This window comes from Sinocyclocheilus grahami, unplaced genomic scaffold (assembly GCF_001515645.1).
Source record: "Sinocyclocheilus grahami isolate Dianchi unplaced genomic scaffold, SAMN03320097.WGS_v1.1 scaffold1074.1, whole genome shotgun sequence".
NCBI lineage: Eukaryota > Metazoa > Chordata > Actinopteri > Cypriniformes > Cyprinidae > Sinocyclocheilus > Sinocyclocheilus grahami.
This window is the reverse complement of record NW_015506253.1, coordinates 110,484-123,991: the sequence shown is the minus strand read 5'-3', so window position 1 is coordinate 123,991 and position 13,508 is coordinate 110,484. Positions and strand designations below refer to the sequence as shown.

The 13,508-nt window shown below is 36.1% G+C and overlaps 1 protein-coding gene across 2 annotated transcripts in view; it reads right to left on the bottom strand.

The window, feature by feature from the left end:
- LOC107566422 (neuronal-specific septin-3-like) overlaps window positions 1-13,508 on the bottom strand; it is a 94,198-nt gene that overhangs the window by 43,857 nt on the left and 36,833 nt on the right. For both annotated transcript variants that reach the window (XM_016251880.1, XM_016251881.1), the window contains 2 exons: window positions 8,604-8,868; window positions 5,939-6,288 (listed from right to left, as the gene is read on the bottom strand). In XM_016251880.1, coding sequence (XP_016107366.1) covers window positions 5,939-6,288; window positions 8,604-8,868 — 615 coding nt within the window. The remainder of the gene's footprint in view (window positions 1-5,938; window positions 6,289-8,603; window positions 8,869-13,508) is intronic.

Below are 13,508 nucleotides of genomic sequence, written 5' to 3'. Positions count from 1 at the left end.
AGTTTTTATATTTTATATATTTAAAGCGAGTTTTTTGGGCAGTGTAGAGTAGGGCTTGTTGTTTGTCATTTCTCCGATAACAAATGCAGACATGGTTTTATGTTTACGCGGCGCGATGCAACGCAACGTGTAAAAAGACAGTATAAGTCATTATAATCCATAATTATGTCCCCATTGGATGCAACAAATGCCTCTTTTATAATGGGTTTTCATGTTTTTGAATCATCGCTCCGGCCTGACAGGGCATCATCACAATGTGGTGAGGGGCGTAACATTTCCGTCTCACGCTTGAAGTTTTCGGCCAATCACAACGCACTGGATAGCTGGCCAATCACAGCACACCTCGCTTTTTCAGACTGATGAGCTTTGTAAAAATCGACGCGTTTCAGAAAGGCGGGGCATAGAGGAGAAACAATAATGTACAGTATGTGGAAAATAATGTTTTTTGAACCTTAAACCGCATAAACACATTTCATTACACCAAATACACCAAATAATGTTCTTTATAACAGCATCATATGACCCATTTAAAACATACTTTTTTTTGCGTCATTTGTATGTTAAGTGTTTCTCTGTTATGTCCTACTGGTATAGTTAACAGGATATAGTTAACTTTGAGCTTATCAAATTATATGATAGATTTACCTTTGTTGGTTGCGTAGTGTCTAATAATTTCATTTAGTTCTAATATGTGATTTACTATAGGCATAATGAATGAGTGATCCAAAAAGAGTTACTCAATCATGTGTTCAAATCATAAGTACTGTACATAAATTTCAAACTTACTGTAATAGAGTTTAAGAGTTTCATGGTTAGTAATGATAAATATTTTTGGTATTTTGCAATTAGCAATTCTAATGATATCGTTTTTTGTCGTTATAGCTGTGGTGTGGAAAATTTTCATAGATTAAAATGATTATTAAAACTTTATCGACATATTTATCATTTTTGTTATCATTCTAGCCACCATCCCTGTGTAAGAGTCAGTAAGATGCTCTTTAAAAAATTGCATACTGTATAATCAAGGCCTTTCTGTAAACTGATTATAGATGCACAATCAATATATATACAGACTGATTATATATTTCTAATAAAATAGTCGTAATTTGCTTTGCATGTAGAATATATACGAATGCTGACAGTTGGAATGGTCTTTCACTATTCTTCTCTACTTGTCGTTGCTTACATGTCTTGTTGAATGTGAATTTAGATAACAAAACATTGAAATTACTGTAAAACCACAGCTTTAACTTAAGACCCTGTACAACAGAAACAAAGGAAAAGGCAACAAAAACAATCTGTGAATCTTTCTTCTTGTATAGGTCTCAAATACCTTTCTATCTCAGATTCAGCTGTTGAGAAGAGAAGGGGTCAACACACACACACACACACACACACAGGATGAGGCATGGAGCCAGTCAAAACACTCTGCAGAGGGTCTAGATCACCAGCAGGAGGCGCTTAGTTGATGAAACCTGTTTGTCACCATTTTGACAGCCCCTCTTTCTTGTGCATGTGTAACTGTTTGGTTGGGTGATCTGAGTATGACCTCACTGAAGCTGAAGACACAGCTCCACTTCAGTGTCACAGTCCCAAGGTTAAAGTTTTTATATTAAACCTCTGCAATAAGGGTGAGTCACAGGATCTGAGGGACCCAGGGATTGGTGTATGTAGGTCAGGAACAGGTCAGAAAACCAAGTTTAGAACTGTTTAACATTAAGAAAAAATAAGGCTGTCAGTTGCCCGTTAAAGATAATTAAACAATACATAAATTACAAATAGTTTGAGCATTTCTGGATTTAAGCAGATCTGATGTTTTATAGCAATTATAGCAAATCAGAACTGAATACAAAAACTACAAAATATATTACATGAGTAAATTTCAGATCAAGGGGAAACAATTGAAAGGAAGGACGTGAGGCAATCTGGTGTGACATCACTTCCTGTCCAAAAAACTGAATAAACAGGAAGGAACCTAATCTGTCACACATTTACAACATAGCTAGCTGTTGCCTTCTGCCACAATTCGCCCAAATCCCAACTTTACTGTACTATATATTTGTATAGGGCCAACTACAAAAGCCAGTTGTTAGATATTATTGTAATTGTTCAAAGTAACTCCCTTGTGGATAAGTGTGTACGCAAGCACCTAGATAATAAGATTAAATAAAGTGACCCTAATGCAGGGCAATTGTTTCACATGAACCATTCAGTTATGTTTTACATGGTAACAATTAACTGGTGTAGAATAACAAGGATAAGAATTTTTTACAAATTATGAATTATGTGACACAGAGGCCAGATCAGAACAAAAGCACCCATGAGCATTAATTGAGCACTGTTTCTGTGCCAGTGATGCTATCTTCACATTCATTGATGGTGTCTTTTCTCAGGGTGGGCTAGTGCTTACTGAATTTTTTTTTTTAAATCTACAGTATCATTCTTTTTTTTTTGGTGGGGGGGGGGGGTTTCCTCTTTTCAGAATTTATCATTTCTCATGGACTTTGAAATTGGTTAGATGAAAATAAACTTGTTTGACATGATTTACATAACATTAGTCCACAGTTATTATTAAAAGCTTAAAAAGCTCACACAAAAATTAAAATTTTTTAATTATTTTCTTACTGGATTAAATCACTCAATTCATATTGATTCATAAATATATTTTATGAACTTTTTGAAGCTTGAAAATTTTGCTTGAATGGACTTTCAAAGGAGGGACAGATATCTCTCAACTTTCATTAAAAGATTTGCATTTGTGTTTCGAGGGTTTGGGATAACATGAGGGTGAATAAATGATGACAGTTTATTTATTTATTTATTTATTGAACCCATTTTGGGTTATCCTCTAAAATTTAAAGCTGAAAAGTTAAACCTTGATCATTCCTTTATTGCTGTAAGTTTAATGTTGTATTATTTTATCCACTCCCTAAAATAAGATGAGGTGTCTAGTTTTAATTTATTATTCTCTGAAATGTATTAATATTTCATGTTTGTTAAAAAAAGTTATTAATTTAGATCCATTTAAAGTTCAGCAGCTAAATATGTATGCTAAAGCGTCATGTTTGTTTACATGACTGACAAATGCTTTGCTTGATTTTAAGATGTTACATTTGAAGTGTGTGTGTGTGTGTGTGTGTACTTGTTTATGCTACATTGTGGGGACCAAATGTCCCCACAAGGATAGTAAAACCTGAAATTTTTGACATTGTGTGGACCGTCCTGCAAAAAAAAAATAAATAAATAAAAATTGTAAATGATGTATATCTGAAAGTGTAACAATGCAAACAGGTTTTCTGTAAGGGGTGGGTTTAGGGTTAGGGGATAGAAAATATTGTTTGGTCAGTATAAAAGTAATAGAAGTCTATTGAAAGTGCCCACAATTCACAGAAACAGACGTGTGTATTGCTTTTGTTTTTTTGTTTTTTTTAAAGAGGGATTAGTGCCGTAATACAGTGCCTGAGGGCAGGTCAGCAATGGTATAAATTGATAATGACTTTAATAGGACATGTCACAGTACCAGCACTAGCAGATGCTAAACAGTGGGATAGAAAAGAAATTAAACTATAAAGCAAAGATGGTAGATTTACAAATTGTGTGCTTCCAGGGGGTTCTGCACCAGCCAAGCATTTGTAATTTAGATGAATAAGAACGCTATAAACAGGATTAATAGGAACATGCTTTTTCCAGGCATTATAGAATGTGAAAAGGTTGCATCCTATAGCATACAGAATATATACACATGACATAAACAGACACACACATAAAGTACACACACAGTGTGGCTGTTTAGGCATTGGATCATTCTTGGCTGCAGCTGCTCTTTCCTCTATTTTTTAGCATTTACAGGAACTCCTCTGGCCCAGAGAGTTTCCACATGTGTGCTGTGTGCCATTCATTGTGTGTGTTCTGTCAATAATTGGATGTGTACCTGGTTGTTATGTACATGTGCGAGTTGTTTAGATATATGCGTGTGCATTGGTGTGTTCTGTTGTGCATGTAGTAATGATGAGGAGGTGGATTTTGGATGACTAATGAAATCCAAATGTGTGAGAAGTCCATCATTGTATCTTCCACATGCACAATTTGACTTCTGAATGACAGGGTTAAGTTACTAGCTTTGAACTTGTCAGCAGACATTTTCTTTCCAACACGCTTTACAGTTCACTATGCACAGGCATAGTCGATTTGTAGCTCCTGAGATTAAATATCGTACACAAGGATGACAGGATGCTAAATCTCAATTGAAATGAATCAGCAACTGTTGTGCTATAATTTTCACAGGCGCTACTGACATATTTCACCATTTACTTTACTCAATGTGCATCAACTCTGTACTGACTACTGGCTTGCAAATGCACAGACTGCAGGCTTTGAAACTCTGAAAATTACAATTACCTAAGAAGTGGCTAAATGAGACTACAGAGGATGTCAGAGACAATAAACATCACATAAACAGGAAAATTAATTTCACAAGTCTGCTTTTACAGCCTCATTGTGTTTAGAATTGTGCTCTAGCAAACTATTCTAAATCAGACTTTCTGGGAAAAAACACACACACACACACACACAAAAGAGTTGTCGGAAGCTTAGTGATGCTCATGCTGAAGACATGTGACCTTAGTGCATTTTGTTTTTCTTCAAAATCCTCATGTTGAACCAAGAATCATAAACTTTATTTGGTCACAGTGCTTATTTTCTGTAATAATCCAAAAGCCAGTGGAAAAATCCTGTTGGGTTATTGTCAAGGGAACCATGGTGATGCTAACTTCTGGGCTGGCCTACAAAAATACGTCATCAATGCAGTGCTCTATACTTGATATATGTCTAATTTACTAAAGCAACGACCTCCGTGTGAACTGCTGTGACATCATAACCATATCACAATCACAAAAGGCAGAGAAAATTTCAGACTGCAAATACATCATAGTCAGACATGGCAAGCTGATTGCAGGTTGCACACCTGTTGTAACCTCTAGTAAAAACATGACCTGATTTTAAGCCACAAGGTAAGTTCTACCTTCCTAAAAGTGCATGTAAATCTGGAAGAAAATAGAAAGCACTTATATTATCCCAAATATAAATACAACGACAGCATGTTCATCAAATTTAATGTTCCTTAAATAAACAACAGTCTTCATTATAACAATTTTAATCTTTAAATGAAGTCTGGCATAAACAGCCTCTGGATGTTTTTTATAGTTTCGACTACAAATGCCATTTAAGTTTGCAGATACTCCACAGCTGCACTGACTTAAATATGACCACTTCCCTTCTCATTTAGCACAGTTCTTCTCTACCTCAAGTCCTTTGTGATCCTGAGTTACCACAGTATGTTTATGTCTCAGTATGAAGGCTGTCTGAAGCACAGCTGGACTAAAAGGCTCCAGTCCAGACAGAGTAAGAAGCCTGCGGCTGCCTTGCAGCTTTCTTCCACTCATGGCTCATTTGCATCTTGATAATTTCTCATGGACAGTAAAGGGCGAAAACTCAACGGCTCCTTCAGGATATCAGAGTCAGTTTAAGTTCAGTGTCCAGCTGATCAAACACAGAACAGAAAGGCTTGGAGCTCAGGCTAAGGGGGATGAGACTCAGAAAGTCAAAATCACATGAAGCAGAAGACTAGAAGAACTTCTCTCAATAATGACACACATTTACGCTTCGCACAGTGTTTGATCACCCTTTAAAGAAAGAGATGGGGTTAAAGATATTAGGATCCAACCACAGACCAGGGCACCTCAGGACAGACTACCAAAGAAAAGACCACTAATGAAATAACATATGTGTGCCACTTTAAAAAAAAAAAAAAAAACATTGAATACATGGAAATATATTTTTTATTTTTTATCAGAAGACAATTGACCAGCTGTGTGGTTTTCTAAGAGCTCCATTCCTCTATTCTGGGAGAATTACATTTGAATAATTGGATTGTACTTACTTTGCCTGTCAGAACTAGGGGATTTCCGACCAACGTGATTAGGTGATGGACACCTTGTTGTAACTGGTGGATGGTGAAGACTGTCATGACCTTTGTTGTCTGTTGATTTGGTGACACTGATTTCAGGCTTTCTTGCTGATCCATCTGCAGGGCTTGGTGGCTCGCTTTTCCTGAAGGTGGTCTCTGGGAGTTTAGCACTGGCATGAGGAATGATGGTAGATGCTGAACGTGTGATGGGGGCAATGGTCTCCAGTGTTTTGCTGAAGGTGACTGAGTGCTTCGGCATCTCAGGCGTCTTACTGTGGCTCAAGACATCTGGCCTCCTCAGCCCAAACCGAGCCGTGTTAGGACTAGGACACAGTAACATTTTATCTAGTTAATTTAGATCTCATTCCATTCATTACACAAGCTATGACTAATCTGCATTATACAACAGTAAGTTCTTCAGATTGGTCAAGAGTGCTTATATTTCATATAACAGCACTGTGACTGTTTGTATCACTTTTTCACTGTTGGCATAATTCCGCTTGTCCAGCACTATTTTTGTTGGCCGAGCAGAAACAAACCAAAACAAATTGGTGTTCAAAGTCACTCAGTACTAATTTCTGGTTTCTAAAACTGTTCAGTGTGAATTCAGAAGTATTGTACAAGTTGGTGATTTCATATGAATTAGTAAAGTCTGACTTAAACAAAAATGTATGATTTGTTGAAAAACATTTCACCATGAAGCTCCACCCCTAAACCCAACCAACGGGGCAGCAAGAGTAAGTTGTACAAAAAGGAAATTGTACAAATTTGCCACCAATTGTCAAATAATGAATACTTATGAAGTTTAACTTTAACATATAAAACCAATATTTAAATCTCTTTTTATTTTATTTTAATATTTTTGCTCCACTGACAAATATAATTTTGAATGAACAAAACCAAAGCAGAATCAAAATCATTACGTGCCTTAGAGTAACACACAGTAGTGACTATTCCTAAATGAATCAGTATTTTTGAACAAATTGGTTAAGTGGAGATTCAGTGACACACAAAAAGAAACCGACGGCTGTATAATGCATATTTCAATCCCAAAACAGATCTAACTCACCCTTAATGCAAATAAGGGGTTGCTGCTGTAAATCCTGAGAAAACTGGAACAACTGGGGCCTCATGTATAAATGTTATTTTCATGCCCATTTTTTGCGTACGCAATTTTCCACGCACATATCGGGATTTATAAAAAATAAACTAGGCATAAATATGTGCTGGAGGGAGCGAAATAACGAAGCAAACAGAATAATTTTAAAGTCTGTTTTACATTTGACATTCAAATGTAGATTAAATATGACACCCTCAATAATGAAGTTAAGCACTGAAATGTCATGAAATTATTATCCAGAAATTAACATTTTTATATGAATTTAAACAGAAATATTTGCAGTACGGTTGTGCTGCTTTTGAACAATTTTCCTGTGGTATGCGACTTAATGTTTTAATCACAGCGAGGATTGCTTGGCACATGACAATTCCACTTTAAATTGTGTTCCAAATAGCAAAACTCATGTTCTGAGAAAATACTTTTGCGCAAATAATAATCATTGATGTGAACTTGACTTCGTCTGATGGCTTTGGAACAAAGATAGTAAAGACAGACATAAGGATGCGCTCTTTGATCAAACAGTCCATTGGCTGGTTTGATGACAGTACTCTAGAACCTCTGTTCACAGGAGTCGCGCACAGACAGTAGCCGTCATGCCCTTCCCAATATTGTGACAAACACCATTGTATTTAAAAGATAGAACTTGAAGGAAATAGACTTGTGTGTTTTATTTTCAAAATGTTTTGTCGTTGACGCGGTGAGTCAGACAGTTATTTACACTGCAAAAAAATATGGCCTATCTCTTTCCATTAAAATATATAAACATTCTAAAATATATATTTACCTTATAGGCAAAATTGCATAAATTTGATTGGTTTAAAACCATTTAAAATACTATTTGGCCAGTGGAAAAGAATGAGAGCAACACTGAAAATTTTGACTGAATAGCGTGATGTCTCAAAAAGTATTTATAGTCCATATTTCATATTTTCCTAATGTATTATACCCTTAACTGCGTTAAACATGGTGTCACGTGGATGGAATATGCATGGAAATAATATGCAGATGAGGTTATGCATAGTAAAACTAGGCGTTGTAAGCTCCAATACATGGTGATTTCTGGGAGGAGTCGGGGTGGAGATGCACGTACACACAATCTTGCGCTGACTGGGTTTTATAAATGGATTTTTGCGTTTGGTTTTATAAATCTGAAAACGTTTGTACGTATGCAAAATCTAGCTTTTGTGTGTACACACACTTTTAGGATGAAATCTATGCAAAGTTTTATTCATGAGGCCCCTGGACTTGCAAGACCAATGCAGTTTTACACTTTCATGTTCTGACTTTTGAGCAATATTGAAACCAGTCTGCTAAGAGGCTAGAGTCTAGTCTTATTTTATTCTGTTTGTGAACTACAGAGCTTACTTTTCATCTCTCACTTTTACCACAGTAAGACCACATAGCTGGAATTGCTAGACAATGCCACACAAGGCAATTTTGGTTTTACCAATTAAATCTAGTAACTGACAGGGACATTGTGTCTATACATGTGACTATACATGTTTTAGTTTTTTTTACCTGGGAGAGCCTTCAATAGCTTTGCCATTGTTGTTGGATGAGATGTCAAAGCCTAGCTCTGTTCTACGTGACACAGGTTCAGGGGTTCGAGCTTTGGGCTTTGAGATGTCAGGGGGCTTGGTACCATTGGAGGCCAGCTCATAATACCGTCCGCTGGTCGGGGACATGGCTGAACGCTGAACATTGGATGGTGCTCGCCGTGTGTGAGGCGATGAAGAGTGCGAGGAAGAGTCCACATCTTCCACTTCAAATGAGCGTTTCAGGGCTGCAGGGAAATTACAAATTAGAAAACCTTCAGCTTGGAATTTATTGTGTTAAATTCCTAGATTTATCTTCTGTGGTTAACACATGCAGATCTAACCATCATATTCTAGAGAAAGATTTGAGGTTTAAAATACAAATCATGTAAATAATACAAAAGAAGCCATTCGTTTGTACTCAACCTAACAATTATATTTTATAGTGTTAGTAAAGTAATGGAAAGCTGAGGGCATCCAGACTGTGAGGCACGTCGCCCAAACCCACAGCAAATATCCTGCAGATGGTAAAAGTGACATGGTAACCAGGGTGCACTTATCAGCCCAGAAGGATTATGAAACACCATTTTATGTTATAATGATTTTTCAGTGGGGTGAAACAGCCAAATTCAGAGCTCTGGCCAAAGACTGGGCCTAAAACAGCAACAGTGTGTACAGAAATACACTTTATTAGATATCAGCGATTGTAAAAGTAAGCAAAATATTGGATAACAGTTGAAATATAAGCAGAAATAGCAAGCACAATATACTCAGTTTATCCTTGAAATAATTACTAGGTAGTTCAACTTTTCTCAGAAGGTCCAATTTTATTTGCTGGCCTAAAATGGGGAGGTATGCTTTTGCAAAACAAAAATTACATATTAAATATGAAAAATATTAACAACAATATTATTGTTGTGATATCAAGCTGAAGATGTGGTAAATCAATTTGTGCTTCCTTTCCTCATCAATTCACACCTTATGCTAAAAACCATCACTTGGATATGAGATATTCAAACTGTAAATTGGACAGTAGAGAAACAGGAATTTAATTTTCATAATCTCTCAGGCACTTGCAGAAAAAAAACAGATAATGTCCATTGTTCTGTTAATAACTTTTTGCCACACATGGCAATAGCGAATATGTGAGGATAACTGTCCATGAAAATGATCAGGTCATACGACATCAGTAACATGACCTGTTGTAAAGTGTGCTGTTTTTTTTATGCTTGTCTGAATGCAGATGTCCTGTTTGGTGGCAGTGCCAGCATCACTGTTGGAGTGTTGAAGGTCACAGAATGTCCAGAGGAGCTGCCCTGGTTCTGTTATTTAATTAAGCATTTTAGTTGATCTTCTAAGACATGACAGATGAACTGGTGGCCAAAGGCTTTAAAGCCAAAATGTTGTGTGTGTGTGTGTGTGTGTGTGTGTGTGTGTGTGTGTGTGTGTGTGTGTGCAATTATAAGTGTAATAAAAGCAGCAATGCTGTTATTCTTTATTCTTTCCTCTTTAATGTATTATTGTCTGCACCAACACCTGCTGACAGTCAAATCAAGCTCACCATGGACTGCAATCCAGTTCACTCAGACAGAACAACTGGACACTCTTCACTTCTATAGAGCTCTCTCTATATCTGCTTAATTCATATGCAATTGCAAATATATAAAATCTAATTTCCACCACATAAAAAAAGTCAAAATTATAAGATAAAAAGTCTAAGTCATAATTATGACATAAGGTTAAAATCATCATTATGACTTTTTATGTAATATTTATGTCACAACTGACTTTTTGACAAAACTTTGATTATACATTTTACATAATAATTATTACCTTTTCCTCAAAAGTTAGACTTTATCTCATAAAAATAGTTGCCTTACTAATTCTTTTTTTTTATGTGGTGGTAATGGGCTTCCATACAAATAAATCTCATTAGTATACAATATCTGATTACGTTGAAAGGGACTTGTGTCTTTTTGTGGATGTATGTTAGATGGCATAGTTTCAGTTTCACTCTTGCTATTTTTATATGCTGGTTAAAAAATAGCCACTGACAAAATACAGGCCTACACCCTTTCAAACTGCTTTGGCTAAAAAATCATCTCACGAGAACATATGATGTGCATTATGGATGCTGTTACTTGGCCATGCAACAACTGCCAGTCTTCCTTTTGAAGGAATCAATTCTTTGAATGGAAATTTTAATGCATAATGGAAGACAGAGCTAGAACTCTTGAGCTGACATTTATTTTGCCCTTTTAATTGAATTGCATCTGAATAAATGGTTAAACACAAGATTTGCTGAAAGACAGTTACATTTTCTCACACTAACAGCTTGATAGTAAAGTTAATACCAGTCTGTCATAAACTTTAACAATTGAATAAAATCTGAACTGCTCATTTAAGTATTTTACTCACTTCCAGTATATGTTTTATAATCAAATCTGGATATGTGAACATGGTCAGAATAAAACGTACAGTCCAAAAGAGATCACAAGCATGTCCAAACCACTCTGCCACTGGATTCAAAATCCCACCACCCAGTTGTTTATGACTTGCAAGAAAATAAAATCTCTCTTAAGATGGGCCAGATATTCCAGACAAAAACTTTCCCAGATACATGTGTATGCGTTTGCCAAAGTGCCTGCAACAGTCACAGTGCTTTTGAAAGTCTCTTAAGAGATTCTCACACTCAGTAATGAACACAAACTCACACAAACAGTAAAGAATTAACAAAACATACAATATACAGTACTTATAAATATTCTATGCAGCAGATGATTTTGTTTGTCACTCAGCACGCACCGATAATCTGTCCTTATTTGTGTTTTCTTTGTTCAACTGCTTTATGCTCATGTGAACTTGGGAGTTTATGAGAAAAGCAACAGTTCATTAACAGCTTCAGTGGGGAAAATGAAAGAACATCGGGAACCTTCCATGATATTCATCTTCTGCTCTGCAAAGTCACAAACACTTGTCTTTTTATTACATGAAGGTCACAATAAACATTAGACTGTATTGAACTGTATTCACACTTACTATTGTATTTACCCTTGACTTTCAGTATAAAATGATTATAATGACATTTTAAAAGCCATTATATCCTAAACAAGAGTAAGTAAAAGTGCAACAAACATTATTAATGAAATATGAGACTTGCTATTTGTGAGGAATATATCACTTGTGAACACTTGTGAATCATTTAAAGCTTTTATTTTGTCAAAGTATCCAAAAAAAGTGTGAAAATATAATTTAACTGTTTGTATTTATAATACATAAAATGCTACTGCATAAGTTATTTTCACAACTGTCATTTCGTGTCATGTACTAAGTTAATCTAAATGCCATTTGTACATGTGGGTTCAGAAAAAGAACTCAGCTGTGATGCATGTATATTCACTGCTGAACTGGACTGGACAAATGAAATAAACTAGTGCGAATGGGAAAAGTGTGTTTTAAAGGAGTTTATTCTTAAAAGTCCATGGGGTCAAAAGTGCCCTTACCTGAAGTAACACCCATTTATACAATAATGCTATTTACATTAACTATTACCCAATTTTCTTGAGGGTATAATAAAACTTCAGAGATGCACAACCCATAGATCAGCCTTTCAGAAACCTGCTCAGACAGTTGTTTGTGTACTAAAACGATGTGCTTTTAAACGTTATATGGTTCAGTGCTGTATCTTCAGCTGTTTGGTTGGGTCAAGTATAGCCCAAGAGCTCCTTTTGGCTTCAGTTTCTGAAGAAAAGCCAGCATGCTTTTGGGATTATGGGATCACTCCATTTGTCCATCCCACGCACCTGGAATTATAGTAAAAAAACAGAAAAAAATAGGAACCGCAAAGAGGAAATCTATGCCAGAACAATACGTATGCGAGCCTGTAGTTGTTCATAGATATCCTATAATAAGCTCTTACTTCCTTTATAATCTACTGTTCTCGGAAGCAACTGCTCTTAAACCAATTCAGAAATACTCACAAATAAATGCCAGGCTGAACTAAGTCTGATCCAACAGTCCTATGCTACACACACAAACAGCTATAACTGGATAGAGAGGAAGGGAAACGTTTGGAAACTATCTGTATTCAATTTCCAAAGCGAGAAAATGTAAATAGATTAAAAGCGGCTACATTATACCTTCAAAATCTGATATAAACTCCATCCAGGTGTGTTACCAGTGAAGTGTTTCCTTGTGCTCCCAGCATCAAGCAAGTCACCCATCAAAACAATTCCCAAATTTGAGGCCTTTGTTTGTAAAGTAAAGCCTGAATATCAGCAGAGTATCAGAAAAGTTTCTACATATGCTGCTTTTAAAAGACCAAAAATTATGCACTGGTTAAACATTTACTATTTCATCACAAAACACAACTACTTTTGAATGGTCGTCAGTGGGGAAACATTTTCTCCTGCAAAATAGTGCTGTGTTAGTTTGACCATGCTAAACTGTTAAACCCACCATACTAGACACCCAGCAGACGTAAAATAAACTAAGTGTAAACAAGCAATTAGATTGTTTAACAAACAAATATCTAAACACACCTATATGGCAAAAAAAAAGTTAAACTTTTGAAATCATTTGACTTGCAGTCCCTAAGTCTCTCTCCTGAGCAGTGCATAATCATTCGATTTAGAACCAGACCAGCATATGTTAAAGCAACCAACCTTCATTGGAGCTTTATTTTTCTTGGCTTTCTAACTAGGCCTCTGTGTTGAGGCTCATGGCAGCTTTAGGGCAGACCATACATTAAGATAGATAGACTTACATCTCCTTTCCCTTCATAGTATCATAGTATCCTAGCATCAGCTTTCATTTGTTTCATTCCTCAGAAAAGGGCTTAGTGAAGGGAGTATGGTGTCAATTAGAAGCCAACAGAAAACAGGCCATA